The 17944-nt window shown below is 44.0% G+C and overlaps 1 protein-coding gene across 4 annotated transcripts in view; it reads left to right on the top strand.

Annotated features, from left to right (window-relative positions):
• Nucleotides 1-17944, top strand: part of MYO1B (myosin IB) — a 927952-nt gene that overhangs the window by 756939 nt on the left and 153069 nt on the right. For all 4 annotated transcript variants that reach the window (XM_068244859.1, XM_068244861.1, XM_068244860.1 and 1 more), the window contains exon 14: nt 11811-11915. In XM_068244859.1, the coding sequence (XP_068100960.1) occupies nt 11811-11915 (105 nt within the window). The remainder of the gene's footprint in view (nt 1-11810; nt 11916-17944) is intronic.

The following is a 17944-nucleotide window of genomic DNA, read 5'->3' as shown; positions in this document are numbered from 1 at the left end:
ATTATCTCCACTTCCTGTGTGGACAGATCATGGTTTTTATAGAGAAAAATCTATTTCAGTTTTGTATAGAGAGCTTTTTGCTCTCTATACAAGACTGAAATAGATTTTGCTAAATTTTTTTAGACGTGAAATGCGAATGTCAGTAAATTTCCAGTATTGTTAAAACTTTTATGACCTCTTATATAACAACCAACTCTATGGGTTCTTTCACACTGCATCAGTTGCATTGAAATAATAACTCTTCATATCAACTCACTGCCTGTACAATTCTATGGGCCTGTTCACGCTTGTAGTGTGGGCATTGGGATGTAGGTTATTCAGTCAAACAAAAATATTACCAAAAATCACATCTGAAGATAAGAAACAAGAGAATTTGAAAATCAGATATGGGGCAAAATGCTGGATGTTAAAGGGAACCTTAACTGAGAGGGATATAGAGGCTTCCTTTTAACCACTTGAGGACCGCCCCCAGCCGATGGGCGGCGGCAAAGTCCGGGCCCAAACGACCGCAATACGCCCATCGGCAGGGGCGGCTGCGGGAGTGACTATGTGGCGATCACGTCATTCGTGACGCGATCAGCCGCCGGGGACTGGCTCCGCCCACCGTTCGCTGTAACCCGCCGGCCGTTCGGAAGCGCCGGCGGGTTACTAGCACCCGGATCGCCGCTGCACGCATGTATAATAGGCTTTGTAATGTATACAAAGCCTATTATACTGGCTGCCTCCTGCCCTGGTGGTCCCAGTGTCCGAGGGACCACCAGGGCAGGCTGCAGCCACCCTAGTCTGCACCCAAGCACACTGATTTCCCCCCCCTGCCCCCTGATCGCCCACAGCACCCCTCAGACCCCCCCCCTGCCCACCCCCCAGACCACTGTTTGCACCCAGTCACCCCCCCTAATCACCCATCAATCACTCCCTGTCACTATCTGTCAACGCTATTTTTTTTTTAGTCCCTAATCTGCCCCCTACTCCCTCCTGATCACCCCCCCCACCCCTCAGATTCTCCCCAGACCCCCCCCCCCCCCAGACCCCCCCTCCCGTGTACTGTATGCATCTACCCCCCCTGCTCACCTGTCAATTACCCATCAATCACCCATCAATCACCCCCTATCACCACCTGTCACTGTTACCCATCAGATTAGACCCTAATCTGCCCCTTGCGGGCACCCAATCACCCGCCCACACGCTCAGATTGCCCTCAGACCCCCCTTATCAATTCGCCAGTGCAATATTTACATCTGTTATTCCCTGTAATAACCCACTAATCACCTGTCAATCACCTATCAATCACCCCCTGTCACTGCCACCCATCAATCACCCCCTGTCACTGCCACCCATCAATCAGCCCCTAACCTGCCCCTTGCGGGCAATCTGATCACCCACCCACACCAATAGATCGCCCGCAGATCCGACATCAGATCACCTCCCAAGTGCAGTGTTTACATCTCTTCTCTCCTCTAAACACCCACTAATTACCCATCAATCACCCCCTATCACCACCTGTCACTGTTACCCATCAGATTAGACCCTAATCTGCCCCTTGCGGGCACCCAATCACCCGCCCACACGCTCAGATTGCCCTCAGACCCCCCCTTATCAATTTGCCAGTGCAATATTTACATCTGTTATTCCCTGTAATAACCCACTGATCACCTGTCAATCACCTATCAATCACCCCCTGTCACTGCCACCCATCAATCACCCCCTGTCACTGCCACCCATCATTCAGCCCCTAACCTGCCCCTTGCGGGCAATCTGATCACCCACCCACACCAATAGATCGCCCGCAGATCCGACATCAGATCACCTCCCAAGTGCAGTGTATACATCTCTTCTCTCCTCTAAACACCCACTAATTACCCATCAGTCACCCCCTATCACCACCTGTCACTGTTACCCATCAGATTAGACCCTAATCTGCCCCTTGCGGGCACCCAATCACCCACCCACACCTCAGAACGCCCTCAGACCCCAGCCCTGATCACCTCGCTAGTGCATTGCTTGCATCTATTTCCCCCCTCTAATCACACCTTGAGACACCCATCAATCACCTCCTGTCACCCCCTAGCACACCTACCCATCAGATCAGGCCCTAATTTGCCCCGTGTGGGCTCCTGATCACTCGGCCAAACCCTCAGATCCCCCTCAGACCCCCTTCCGATCACCTCCCCAGTGCATTGATTGCATCTATTTTCCCCTCTAACCGCCCCCTGAGACACCCATCAATCACCTCCTGTCACCCCCCCTAGCACTCCTATCCATCAGATCAGGCCCAAAACATCCTGTCATCTAAGAGGCCACCCTGCTTATGACCGGTTCCACAAAATTTGCCCCCTCATAGACCACCTGTCATCAAAATTTGCAGATGCTTATACCCCTGAACAGTCATTTTGAGAAATTTGGTTTCCAGACTACTCACAGTTTTGGGCCCGTAAAATGCCAGGGCAGTATAGGAACCCCACAAGTGACCCCATTTTAGAAAGAAGACACCCCAAGGTATTCTGTTAGGTGTATGATTAGTTCATAGAAGATTTTATTTTTGGTCAAAAGTTAGCGGAAATTGGATTTTTATTGTTTTTTTTTCACAAAGTGTCATTTTTCTCTAACTTGTGACAAAAAATAAAATCTTCTATGAACTCACCATACCCCTAACGGAATACCTTGGGGTGTCTTCTTTCTAAAATGGAGTCACTTGTGGGGTTCCTATACTGCCCTGGCATTTTAGGGGCCCTAAACCGTGAGGAGTAGTCTAGAAAACAAATGCCTCAAAATGACCTGTGAATAGGACGTTGGGCCCCTTAGCGCACCTAGGCTGCAAAAAAGTGTCACACATGTGGTATCGCCATACTCAGGAGAAGTAGTATAATGTGTTTTGTGGTGTATTTTTACACATACCCATGCTGGGTGGGAGAAATCTCTCTGTAAATGGACAATTGTGTGTACAAAAAAATCAAAAATGTGTCATTTACAGAGATATTTCTCCCACCCAGCATGGTTATATGTAAAAATACACCACAAAACACATTATACTACTTCTTCTGAGTACGGCGATACCACATGTGTGACACTTTTTTGCAGCCTAACTGTGCTAAGGGGCCCAAAGTCCAATGAGTACCTTTAGGATTTCACAGGTCATTTTGAGACATTTGAGTTCAAGACTACTCCTCACGGTTTAGGGCCCCTAAAATGCCAGGGCAGTATAGGAACCCCACAAGACCCCATTTTAGAAAGAAGACACCCCGAGGTATTCTGTTAGGTGTATGATGAGTTCATAGAAGATTTTAAATAAACATAAAACCTGGCGCTCCTCACTACCTCCTTGCTTTCCTCTCTCCTATATCAATCTGGTTCGCTTACTGCATAAAAAGTGTGTGTAACACTCACAAAAATATTAAAAACATAAAAGCAGAGCGATCAACAGTAACAAGAACTGCAACACTAATGCTGCTAAGTAATCAATGTCCTCTTTGGCGTAAGCCTAATGCTGTCCAAACAAAGTTCATCCACATTTGATAAGTATAGGCTCTTCACAGTAAAACTTCCTCCAAAGAAATTGATAAATTTCTGTCACAGCGCTTATCAATATACGCTCACCAGATCGGTTGGCCAATCTTTTCAGATCAGCAGTCAGCGGTTTTGGCCTTGCCAGCAAGAGGTTCCTCCGATCACTTCACCAGCCTCTCCAGGCATCCGACCATAAGCTCAAAATAGAACAAGGGAAATGCAATAGTGTGATACCATTTGGATAGAGCTTAATATTATCACCAGTGCACCCCTTTTCCAAAACAGTGCCACCAACGTGCTTCCACCATAAACAGATACACAAGGCGCTCACCAGATGCACTGGCCGACCCGCAACAGACCAGCAATATAGCGTGTTGTTATAACTTCAGTTTTTGGGATAAAGGACATCCTAGGACTCAAACAAAGCCGACCATAGCATAATTCCGTTTGATTTTAATTAGTAATAAAAGTAGTGCACTTACAAATTTGCAGTAAAACATGCGCATATAAAAAAACGTAGCACAGGATCCTCCAGCGTCTCCTCAGCTCCTTAGGCTCCGCCCTACTAGTTTCGTCCAATGACTCATCAGGGGCTCGGCCATTCAGAGCTGAGGGACGCTTTAAATACTTTCCACCTTTATCACATGACCAGCTGTTTCAGCTGGATTCATTCGCTGCTGCCGCTTCTGTCATAATCATGATTATGACAGAAGCGGCAGCAGCGAATGAATCCAGCTGAAACAGCTGGTCATGTGATAAAGGTGGAGAGTATTTAAAGCGTCCCTCAGCTCTGAATGGCCGAGCCCCTGATGAGTCATTGGACGAAACTAGTAGGGCGGAGCCTAAGGAGCTGAGGAGACGCTGGAGGATCCTGTGCTACGTTTTTTTATATGCGCATGTTTCACTGCAAATTTGTAAGTGCACTACTTTTATTACTTATTAAAATCAAACGGAATTATGCTATGGTCGGCTTTGTTTGAGTCCTAGGATGTCCTTTATCCCAAAAACTGAAGTTTTAACAACACGCTATATTGCTGGTCTGTTGCGGGTCGGCCAGTGCATCTGGTGAGCGCCTTGTGTATCTGTTTATGGTGGAAGCACGTTGGTGGCACTGTTTTGGAAAAGGGGTGCACTGGTGATAATATTAAGCTCTATCCAAATGGTATCACACTATTGCATTTCCCTTGTTCTATTTTGAGCTTATGGTCGGATGCCTGGAGAGGCTGGTGAAGTGATCGGAGGAACCTCTTGCTGGCAAGGCCAAAAACGCTGACTGCTGATCTGAAAAGATTGGCCAACCGATCTGGTGAGCGTATATTGATAAGCGCTGTGACAGAAATTTATCAATTTCTTTGGAGGAAGTTTTACAGTGAAGAGCCTATACTTATCAAATGTGGATGAACTTTGTTTGGACAGCATTAGGCTTACGCCAAAGAGGACATTGATTACTTAGCAGCATTAGTGTTGCAGTTCTTGTTACTGTTACTTGTTATTCTGAATGACAAAGGCTATGACATTGTGGGAATAACCGAGACATGGATGGATGAAAGTCATGACTGGATAGCCAATTTAAAAGGATACAATGTGTTCAGGAGGGATAGAACAGGGAAAAAAGGTGGAGGGGTTTGTCTCTTTGTTAAGAATTCTTTTACAGCTGTCCTCAACGATGAGATGGAGGAAGATTGCGAAGATGTGGAGTCCGTTTGGGTAAATATTCATGGTGGAAATAAAAGTTGCCAATTGCTTATTGGGGTATGCTACAGACCACCTCATATTAATGAAGCTGCAGAACTGCAATTACTACAGCAAATTGAAAAAGCGGCAAGTAAAAATGAGGTCATAGTTATGGGCGACTTCAACTTTCCAGACATTGACTGGGGTATTGAGGCTACCCATTCTGGTAAAAGCAGCAGATTTCTGGCAGCACTACAGGACAATTACTTGACTCAAATGGTAACGGAACCAACAAGGGGGAATGCGTTACTGGATCTGATCATTTCGAATAGACCAGATAATGTAACAAATGTGCAGGTTCAAGAACATTTGGGAAATAGTGATCACAACATGATAACGTTTGATCTGGTGACTGATAGGCCACGGGGCAGCGGGACCACTAAAACTATGAATTTTAGAAAAGCAAAGTTCAATCAAATTAGGCAGGCACTAAGTTTGGTGAACTGGGATAATGTACTACAAGGGGACGACACTGAAGGGAAATGGCAAGCTTTTAAACGTATTCTCAATCAATATTGTAGTATGTATATCCCATATGGAAACAAAATGTCTAGGAATAAAAAAAGGCCTCTATGGATGAATAGAAAGGTTAGAGATAAAATGAAGAGGAAAAAGAATGCCTATAAGGTCCTAAAACAGGAGGGGTCCGAGGCTGCACTCAGCAATTACAAGGAGTGCAATAAAAATTGTAAAAAAGAAATTAGGCTGGCAAAGATCGAAGCTGAAAATCAAATCGCTAGGGATATCAAATCTAACCCAAAAAAGTTTTACAAGTACATCAACTCTAAAAAAAGAAAGGTTGACTGTATAGGACTCCTAAAGGATGAAGGTGGAAACTCAATGGTGGATGACCAAGGTAAGGCAGAGTTATTAAATGCTTTCTTTGCTTCTGTCTTTACAAAGGAAACAGCACTGTTGCAAATTACAGAGGCGGAAGAGTCTCAATCTTCTAACTGTAATATTAAATACTTAACGCAGGAAGAAGTAAAGGCAAGACTAAATAAATTAAAAATAGACAAGGCACCTGGCCCGGATGGCATGCATCCTCGGGTCCTAAGGGAATTAAGTTCAGTTATAGATAAACCCCTTTATCTTATCTTTTGTGACTCTCTTGCAACTGGCAGAGTCCCAGTGGATTGGCGTACAGCCCACGTTTTCCCATTATTTAAGAAGGGCAAAAAATCAGATCCAGGAAATTATAGACCTGTAAGCTTAACATCAGTTGTATGCAAACTATTTGAGGGGTTACTAAGAGATACTATACATGACTTCATAGTAGAAAATAATCTTATTTCTCAGCATCAACATGGGTTTACTAAAGACAGGTCCTGTTTGACTAACATGCTCAGCTTTTATGAGGTAGTGAATGCTAATATGGATATTGGGAATGCTGTAGATGTGATATACTTAGACTTTGCTAAGGCCTTCGACACTGTTCCCCACAAAAGTCTGGTGCAAAAGATGAGGATGCAAGGACTGGGGAAGAGTCTGTGTGCTTGGATAGGGAACTGGCTAATGGACAGAAAACAAAGAGTTGTGGTCAATGGATCATACTCAAAATGGGAGACTGTTAGCAGTGGGGTCCCACAGGGGTCTGTACTGGGTCCAGTGCTCTTCAATTTATTTATTAATGACCTAGTGGATACAGTAGTGAGCAATGTTGCTATTTTTGCAGATGATACAAAATTGTGCAGAATCATCAACTCTAAGGAAGATAGTGTTATATTGCAACAGGATCTGGATAGGATGGCTATATGGGCACATACATGGCAGATGAAATTCAATGTTGGCAAATGTAAAGTCATGCATTTTGGTCGTACCAATGGTCTAACACCATACAAAATAAATGGGATACAGTTGGGAACATCAAACTTGGAGAAGGACTTAGGAGTACTCATCGACAACAAGTTAAATAATCGTACTCAATGCCAAGCCGCTGCAGCTAAAGCTAACAAAATTTTGGGATGCATTAAAAGGGAAATAAAAACTCGAGATGCTAGCATAATATTGCCCCTGTTTAACTCTCTAGTAAGGCCACATCTGGAATATGGAATTCAGTTCTGGGCACCACATTACAAAAAAGATATTGCAGTTTTAGAGCAGGTGCAGAGACGAGCAACAAAATTGATACGTGGGATGGAAGGTCTCACTTACCAAGAAAGGTTAGATAAACTGGGTTTATTTAGTCTAGAGAAAAGACGCCTTAGAGGAGATCTAATTAACATGTATAAATACATCAGAGGGCAATATAATAGCTTAGCGGATGAGCTTTTTGTCCCTAGGCCTTCTCAAAGGACTAGAGGACATGATCTGCGCATGGAGGAAAAACGTTTTAGCCATTTATTTAGGAAAGGGTTCTTTACAGTAAGAGTGATTAAGATGTGGAATGCATTGCCACAGGAAGTCGTTATGGCAAACTCTATACCTGCATTTAAAGGGGGCTTAGATGCTTTCCTTGCGTTGAATGACATCCATGGCTACAATTACTAGGTAATGCCAATGATGTTGATCCAGGGATTTTATCTGATTGCCATCTGGAGTCGGGAAGGAATTTTTACCTTGTAAGGGTTTTTTCGCCTTCCTCTGGATCAACAGGGATATGTGAGGGAGCAGGCTGGAGTTGTACTTTGTACTGGTTGAACTCGATGGACGTATGTCTTTTTTCAACCAAAGTAACTATGTAACTATGTTGATCGCTCTGCTTTTATGTTTTTAATTTTATCATAGAAGATTTTATTTTTTGTCACAAGTTAGCGGAAATTGACACTTTGTGAAAAAAAAAAACAATACATATCAATTTCCGCTAACTTGTGACAAAAAAAAAAATCTTCTATGAACTCACCATACTCCTAACAGAATACCTTGGGGTGTCTTCTTTCTAAAATGGGGTCACCTGTGGGGTTCCTATACTGTCCTGGCATTTTAGGGGCCCTAAACCGTGAGCAGTAGTCTAGAATCCAAATGCCTCAAAATGACCTGTGAATAGGACGTTAGGCCCCTTAGCGCACCTAGGTTGCAAAAAAGTGTCACACATGTGGTATCGCCGTACTCAGAAGAAGTAGTATATTGGGTTTTGGGGTGTATTTTTACACATACCCATGCTGGGTGGGAGAAATCTCTCTGTAAATGGACAATTGTGTGTAAAAAAAAATCAAACAATTGTCATTTACAGAGATATTTCTCCCACCCAGCATGGGTATGTGTAAAAATACACCCCAAAACACATTATACTACTTCTCCTGAATACGGCGGTACCACATGTGTGGCACTTTTTTGCACCCTAAGTGCGCTAAGGGGCCCAAAATCCAATGAGTACCTTTAAGATTTCACAGGTCATTTTGCGACATTTGGTTTCAAGACTACTCCTCACGGTTTAGGGCCCCTAAGATGCCAGGGCAGTATAGGAACCCCACAAATGACCCCATTTTAGAAAGAAGACACCCCAAGGTATTCAGTTAGGAGTATGGTGAGTTCATAGAAGATTTTATTTTTTTGTCACAAGTTAGCGGAGAATGACACTTTGTGAAAAAAAAAACAATTAAAATCAATTTCCGCTAACTTGTGACAAAAAAAAAAATCTTCTATGAACTCACCAGGAATACCTTGGGGTGTCTTCTTTCTAAAATGGGGTAATTTGTGGGGTTCCTATACTGTCCTGGCATTTTAGGGGCCCTAAACCGTGAGGAGTAGTCTTGAAACGAAATTTCTCAAAATGACCTGTGAAATCCTAAAGGTACTCATTGAACTTTGGGCCCCTTAGCGCAGTTAGGGTGCAAAAAAGTGCCACACATGTGGTATCGCCGTACTCAGGAGAAGTAGTATAATGTGTTTTGGGGTGTATTTTTACACATACCCATGCTGAGTGGGAGAAATATCTCTATAAATAGACAATTGTGTGTAAAAAAATAAAACAATTGTCATTTACGGAGATATTTCTCCCACCCAGCATGGGTATGTGTAAAAATACACCCCAAAACACATTATACTACTTCTCCTGAGTACGGCAATACCACATGTGGGGCACTTTTTTGCAGCCTAACTGCGCTAAGGGGCCAAAGTCCAATGAGCATCTTTAGGCTTTACAGGGGTGCTTACAATTAGGCACCCCCCAAAATGCCAGGACAGTCGACACACCCCACAAATGACCCCATTTTGGAAAGTAGACACTTCAAGGTATTCAGAGAGGAGCATAGTGAGTCCGTGGCAGATTCAATTTTTTTTTTGTCGCAAGTTAGAAGAAATGGAAACTTTTTTTTTTGTCACAAAGTGTCATTTTCCGCTAACTTGTGACAAAAAATAAAATCTTCTATGAACTCACCATGCCTCTCACTGAATACTTTGGGATGTCTTCTTTCCAAAATGGGGTCATTTGGGGGGTATTTGTACTATCCTGGAATTTTAGCCCCTCATGAAACCTGACAGGTGCGCAGAAAAGTCAGAGATGCTTGAAAATGGGAAAATTCACTTTTGGCACCATAGTTTGTAAAACGCTATAACTTTTACCCAATCCAATAAATATACACTGAATGTTTTTTTTTTTTATCAAAGACATGTAGCACAATAACTTTCGCGCTCAAATGTATAGGAAATTTTACTTTATTTGAAAAATGTCAGCACAGCAAGTTAAAAAAGTCATTTTTTTGCCAAAATTCATGTCTTTTTTGATGAATATAATAAAAACTAAAACTCGCAGAAGCAATCAAATAGCAGCAAAAGAAAGCTGTATTAGTGACAAGAAAAGGAGGTAAAATTCCTTTAGGTGGTAGGTTGTATGAGCGAGCAATAAACCGTGAAAGCTGCAGTGGTCTGCATGGAGAAAAAGGCTCTGGTCCTTAAGGGGCGAAAAGACTGTGGTCCTTAAAGGATACCACAACTGAAATGTGACATAATGAGATAGACATGTGTATGTACAGTGCCTAGCACACAGATAACTATGCTGTGTTCCTTTTTTTCTTTCTCTGCCTGAAAGAGTTAAATATCAGGTATGTAAGTGGCTGACTCAGTCCTGACTCAGACAGGAAGTGACTACAGTGTGACCCTCACTGATAAGAAATTCCAACTATAAAACACTTTCCTAGCAGAAAATGGCTTCTGAGAGCAAGAAAGAGGTAAAAAAGGGGAATTTCTTATCAGTGAGGGTCACACTGTAGTCACTTCCTGTCTGAGTCAGGACTGAGTCAGCCACTTACATACCTGATATTTAACTCTTTCATGCAGATAAAGAAAAAAAGGAACACAGCATAGTTATCTGTGTGCTAGGCACTGTACATACACATGTCTATCTCATTATGTCACATTTCAGTTGTGGTATCCTTTAAGTGGTTAAACAATACCAGTTGTCTGGCAGTCCTGCAGTTCTCTTTGGCAGCAGCAGTGGCTGAATAACACACCTGAAACAAGCATGCAGCTAATCCAGTCTAACTGATCTGCATGCTTGTTGAGGGGCTGTGGCTAAAAGCATTAGAGCAGCCTTTCTCAACCTTTTTACCTTGGAGGAACCCTGTAAATAACTTTTGGATCTCAAGGAACCCCTGCAAACAATTTTTTGGTCTCGAGGAACCCCAGCATTTATTTTTCAGGAGGCATGGTCTTTAAATAGGTTAGGCTGCTAATATCACTATCTCCTATTACACTGCCACTCATTATACTGTCTCCTGACCCCCCCAATTTAGTGCTTCTTGTTACAATACCACCTTTTATAGTGTGCTCTATTATACTTCCCCCAGGATGGGGTAAAATGCCAAGGAACCCCTGCAGAGTCCTCAAGGAACCCTGGGGTTCCAGGGTACCCTGGTTGAGAAATACTGCATTAGAGACACAGTTTCAGCAGGAGAGTCAGGCAACTGGTATTATTTTAAAAAGGAAAAATCCATATTCTTCTCCGTTTAGGTTCCCTTCAAGGAGTTATTGTAAAAGTTGGTATGTGTGATTAAAGTGTACCAGAGATCATGTAAACAACAGATTTGTTGCTTACCCGGGGCTTCCTCCCGCACCATAAACATGTCTGAGTCCCATACCGTCCTCCCGTGTTCAGCCGCGATCAGCCCTGGTAACTGGCTCAGTCAGGTCCCGTCTGGGTCTTCTGCGCATGCGCAGTATACCCCAACTGAAATTCTACCATGTATAAAGTGGACTTGAATCCTTTGGCTTGTCAGCAAGCGATCTGCATGGTGGATAATTTGGCCAAGCGCTGGCCAAGAGAATTGTTTTTTTACTCGCCCTACACACTCTGTGCTGCACTTTTGGCCCTCTTTCCTCCTCCTACATAACAGAACGTGTTGCTAGCCTCCAGCCTGACGGCACGCCTGTACAGCACTGTACCCCAAACTGTTGCTCCAGGGATTGAGTGCTGATCCCTGCCCATATTATATTTATTATATAACTCATTATTTATTATTATTTATTAATTATATATTTATTTTTCCTAAACTACTGGATGATTAACATTTTAGTCCAATCACAAAACATTCCAGGGAAAAATATAAACATACATTTATGCTCTACTGCTTTATAGCCAGTGGTGCTGTATTGTTTGATTAGCTGTTGGTTCACGGTTTTGTTATATTTTACAGGAAAATAGTTTTGAGCAGTTTATAATCAACTACTGCAACGAAAAGCTGCAACAAATTTTCATTGAACTGACTCTGAAGGAGGAGCAAGAAGAATACATTCGAGAGGTAATCTAACCTACTTCTATTTTTCATGATTATGTTTGCAGACAGGAGTACTTCATAAGTGATGGTTTTGCATGAAAGGATAGACTTGAAGATTCTGGGAATGGGACTATAGCTGGGCTCACCAGCTTGGGTCAGTTGATTGGCGGTTTCTTTTCTGTAGCCTTTAAGTTTCATTTTTATCTGCTTCTTTTGTCATTATATTTTTTATTTTTATTGGTACGATCATTTTATCACTGCGACTGTTAATATTACTTTTTTTTTAAGCTAAGTTTAGCCTCCTGTTTTTTAATTCATGTCATAATACATTTGCATTACTTATCAAATAAAGGCACCAGTATAGCATTAAAGGATACCACAGCCCAAAGGCTGTGGTAAAATCAAAGTTGCAATGTGGAGGGAAAGAAAGATACATACTTACCGCTTCCCTCGTTCCCTGCCGATGGGTCCCGCTCATCTGTTACAGCTCCCGGTACCGACCCGACTCTCCTGACCCTTCACCCGGACATACTGTGCTGCGCATGCGCAGTATGTCACTATACTCTTCGCTTCTGCCGTCGTATCGTGACGGCACAAGTACGGACACTCCCCCGCCTCCTCCTCTCCCAGCGTGTGCGCTCCAATCTAAAGCTAGCGTGACATGCTAGCTGGAGTTCGCACTGGGACAATCGATGTGGAGAGAGCGGAGGGGGAATAAGTTAAAAAAAACCACACTGCCGGCTGGAGGGAGGGAGCGAGTGAGGGAGGGAGCGAGTGAGTGGGCGGGCGAGTGGGCGGGCAGGCAGCGAGTGGGCGGCGAGCAGGCAGCGGCAGTACAGCCCAAGCATTCTGTACATAGATGCAATGACATCTATGGTACAGCAAGAAAATTATCCCCACATTTATTTCTGCATATGTGCATGTATATACATGTGTATATATACACATGTACACACATGTATATACATGCACATATGCAGAGATAAATGTGGGGATAATTTTCTTGCTGTACCATAGATGTCATTGCATCTATGTACAGAATGCTTGGGCTGTACTGCCGCTGCCTGCTCGCCGCCCACTCGCTGCCTGCCCGCCCACTCACTCGCTCCCTCCAGCCGGCAGTGTGGTTTTTTTTAACTTATTCCCCCCTCCGCTCTCTCCACATCGATTGTCCCAGTGCGAACTCCAGCTAGCATGTCACGCTAGCTTTAGATTGGAGCGCACACGCTGGGAGAGGAGGAGGCGGGGGAGTGTCCGTACTTCTGCCGTCACGATGTGACGGCAGAAGCGAAGAGTATAGTGACATACTGCGCATGCGCAGCACAGTATGTCCGGGTGAAGGGTCAGGAGAGTCGGGTCGGTACCGGGAGCTTTAACAGATGAGCGGGACCCATCGGCAGGGAACGAGGGAAGCGGTAAGTATGTATCTTTCTTTCCCTCCACATTGCAACTTTGATTTTACCACAGCCTTTGGGCTGTGGTATCCTTTAAGGGCTCAAACCCACTAGCAGCCTTTTCTAAGCGCTAGTGATTTGAAAAGCTCTTGCTAATGCAATGCCATGGGTGATTTTTATAAAATCATATTGCTCAAGTGGGATCACACCCATAGCATTACATTAGCAAGAGCTTTTCAGTGTTTAGAAATGGCTTAGTAATGTACTGCTAGTGGGTTCCAGGTCTAACAGTTCAGTGACCATTGATCATCAGATACAGCAGGGGGAGGTGGAAGCGCTCCCAATACAGGCTGCATCTCATTGACCAGTAGCATGGATGTGCAGAGCCTAATTATAGGCAGGTTACATAACTTGCATTCAAATAGATGCAACAAACCAGGGGATTACTAGTTACAACATAGATTCCTGGAAAAAAATTGTCAAGTTGTGGTTCAGCCACATAATATGGGGCCAATTGCATTCTACGTCCGTTCCATTCTTTCTTAGTGACGGACAGCCAAGAGAGAGGATGTCAGTAACTAAAGAGATGTGGCTTCAGAGGGTACCACAGTTGGCCTTGCCACTCCATGTTGTCACACAACAGCTAAGCAAAATAAAAATCCAAAGTTCAGGCTGCAATCTATATGCACTGACAACTCCCTGCTGCTCCCTCACACTGTCTCTCTCTTCAATTTCCTGGAGTCTGTCTGCTCAGCTGTTCCCGCCACTGATGTGTGACAGCATGGAGTGGCAAGGCCAAATGTGATACCATCTGAAGCCACATCTCTTTAGTTACAGACATCCTCTCTCACTCAGTGCGGACGGCGGACAGGTAAAGTATAAGTGCATGCTCCCGGGGGCACACTAGGGGAGACAGCGCCGAGGCTTCTGTCACGTTAGTTTCTTGTTCTTCTCACGTTAGTTTCTTTGCTGTGCCGTTACTGAAATTACTGCTGCACACCAACTGAGTATGCTGGCCTGAGATTTTCCAGCATGTCCAAGCCCAAAATTGGTTGCATCGTTGTTTGGGCATGCACTTGGCGGCACGATTTTCATCCAATTCTATTATTATTGGATGGTTGATAATCCGCCAAGTCGAGTGATCTATGGGCACCTTTAGGTAAGAGAAGTGAATGAGCTGAAGACCTGAACTGATCGTTAAGTGTCCTGAACCTCTGGCATCCGATGATCATGGCTAGCTGCACCAATTTGTTATTTCAAGTTTGCATTACGTTTTAATCTGAGTTTAGGGTTTAGTGCATAGTTTGCATCTGTCTTGAATACAAGGAGTGCCTCCAGGGGCTCTGCATGCCTCTGTTGGTAGTCATTTCAGATGCAGCCTGATCAGGAGCGCTTCAGTTGTAATATGCCTGCACAGCACTGCATCCACACCGTTCATATTACAACTGCCTTTAAGATATACTGTACATGGCGTGGCTCAGCTGCTGCGCACACATATAACCAACACAGCTGTGCACGCACAGCAGCTGAGTCCATGTCGTGCACACCACACTCGTCCAAGGCCAGAGTAAGCCCACTGCCCACACTAAATCCTCGCTGCTGCCCACTGCTATCAATACGAAAGGCTGTTGTCACCCACCCCGCCAACACTAAAACCTGCACTCACCCACCCACAGCAGCCAAATCCCACCCACTGCTGTTGCTGTCAAAACTAAAGGTTACACCACCCATAGCTGCTGCCCACAACTCTGCACCGTACTGTGACACCGCTCACCTCCACACTCACAGCTGGGGGGGTGCGGAGCATTTGGGGTTACCCACACTGTGATGCCGCTAACAAAGGGGGAGGGAGGTGTGTTACAAAGTCACAGGTTTTCTGGTTTAAACGAATAGCTATCTGGAGCTTTTTCAATGGATGTTCCAAGTACTATGTATTGTACCCTTGTTGAACATATTCTAAAGTAAAACTAACTGTCCATTTAATAACTCCTGATGAAAATTAGCTTCTTTCATGTGAGGCTTTTCCATGATGGTGACAGCAATAATGTTTCCTTCTAGGCCTTAGAGAGTAATTTTCACCTGTTAATATTTGCTTACAGTATGTATCCCACTGTACATAAATAGTTTACATGCTACAGAAAGCTTTACGATCCTGCTCTGTTCCTGGAGAATTACATTGGAAACATTTGCCTAGGCAAAGTTCACTAACAGAGTATCACGCTGGTGCGTGACGAGGTTACATACAAGTAAATACACAGTAACAGTATAAAGCATAGTATTGGTCCGGTCAGAACTTGTGCACCAGTTTTATAATGTCGAGGTACAAAATCGTTAAGCTAAATCAGAGTCGAGTTCGAGCAGGGTCATACACGTGTATCAGATGTCAGTCGTATTGCTAGGATCAGACAGTAACGGTAGTCAGGAACAAAGCCGAGTCGGTAACGGGAATCAGATGACTGCGGCACAGAAGGACAGGACTAGAGCGAGGTCAGGAAACAAGCAGGAGGTCGGTACACAGGAAATATACAATAAGATGTTACTTCAATAATATCAGGAGGATATTACGAATGAATCACAAATATATACAATACATAGCAAAAGACTGACTAACTGGAGTACATATATATTGTGCGTCTACACAATATATAAATGTAGCTCAAAGTAGCTAGCTAGCTAGACCAGGAACCAGCGAACTGATTAGTATCAAGGTCAGCGAGCACTGAACGCTCCTGGCCTTATATCAAAATTCCCCAATCAGTGGCCACTCCCATCTAGAGAGGTCACTCATGACCTCACCTACTGAATCCTCCTCCGGAGCCTATAAGGCTCGGAAGAGCTCGCGCGTGCGCGATGCGACCCTCGGTTCGCACACGAACTGGAAGTCACCGCCAGAGGGAAGCCGGGGATGCCGCCAGAGGATGTCAACGCGGCAGTCCCACCGCTCGTACGGATCACGGCAGAGCCGTCGCGGGACCTGCCGCCGGAAGGTACGAGTATTACACAGAGGCTCCAGGAAAGCTTTTCACTTAAAGTGGACCTGAACTCTTTCAGAGGACAGAAGGAAAGCATAAAGAAATGCACATTGTATGTATGTTGTAATTTGATCTCAGCTGAGTCAGCTGGCTGCCACGGTAGATCAGCTAATTGGTAAACACAGTATGTTAACAATATGTCTGCTTCCATGAAAGCAGGAAGTAGACACATGGGATATTTATTGCAGGATTGCATCAGCTGCAACAAGGAAATGTTTTCCTTTAAAGGTTAGTATGTTGTTGCTTATGTTTTAGAGCAGAGAGGAAGTTCTGAGTTGAGGTCTGTTTTAAACAGATTCTTGGCAAACTAATATTCTTAGGACACGTTATTTAAAAACAGGTTATATTTATTGACTTGGAATGTAGGTCCAATTTAAGAATACTAAATGTATTTGGCATTATTGCTTAATGAGATAAGCAGAGCAGCTCAGCGTTATTTCCTCTACTATTGACTTAAAGGCCTGGTGCACACCAAAAACCGCTAGCAGATCCGCAAAATGCTAGCAGATTTTGAAACGCTTTTTCTTCTTTTTCTGTAGCGTTTCAGCTAGCATTTTGCGGTTTTGGGAAGCGTTTTTGGTGTAGTAGATTTCATATATTGTTACAGTAAAGCTGTTACTGAACAGCTACTGTAACAAAAAACGCCTGGCAAACCGCTCTGAAGTGCCGTTTTTCAGAGCGGTTTGCATTTTTTCTATACTTAATATTGAGGCAGAAACGCATCCGCAATCCAAAATCTGCAGCAGCCCGGGAGTATGCGCTTCTACAAAACGCCTCCCGCTCTGGTATGCACCAGCCCATTGAAATACATTACCCAAGGGGATCCGCACCCGCAAGCGGATTGCAAACCGCAGCAGAACCGCTCTTGTGTGCACTAGGCCAAAGACATTATCTAAATGCTGTTATCACCTGCACACTCGCAATGTAGGTAGTCCAGCTCCTAGCACTGAAAACGGAGTGATAGTCTCCTACAAAACCCAAGGATTAAAGCACACAGATTGTGAAAACATTTCCCTGACTACATATTTCATAGCACCCATCCATTGATCCATTGATCTTAATCCATTGATCCTCACAGAAGACCTTACTTACTATGGCTGCAGTTAGTGGACATCCAGCAAAACACAGCTACAACTCCACTTGGAATATTAACAAAATAATAAACAAAAAATAAGCAGGCATACACTCAAAATAGTGTCTTTTGAATGTATTAACTGTCATTATGGTCAAGGCATCAGCAAATAGCAAGCAGTGCTGCACAACCATCCGTCATTCAGCCATGCAGATTGGGCAGCCTGAAAAAAAGTCCAGCAAGCGTATTGCCCCTCCCCCTAAGCATTAACAACCCGCATAGCTTTCAGTATTTGGGAAGGGGTGGGGTATCTCCCACCCACCACCTCCACCACGCACACACGCATGCATGCACAAACGCAGGCGCACACATACACACACACACACACACGGACCTCTTCCCCAACAACTTGTCCTCCATAAGAGGTTGGGTTAATTTTATAGAGGACACTTATGGTTCTATCTGGTTACCGTGTTGACCACATTGGTTTGCTTAATAAATTGTGATTCTCCAGTGTGCTTTAATAAAGCATTTTCTAAATACCCCGTCATATAC

Source organism: Hyperolius riggenbachi, chromosome 7, assembly GCF_040937935.1.
Source record: "Hyperolius riggenbachi isolate aHypRig1 chromosome 7, aHypRig1.pri, whole genome shotgun sequence".
In the NCBI taxonomy this organism is placed as follows: Eukaryota; Metazoa; Chordata; class Amphibia; order Anura; family Hyperoliidae; genus Hyperolius; species Hyperolius riggenbachi.
This window is presented reverse-complemented; position numbering and strand designations above follow the sequence as displayed.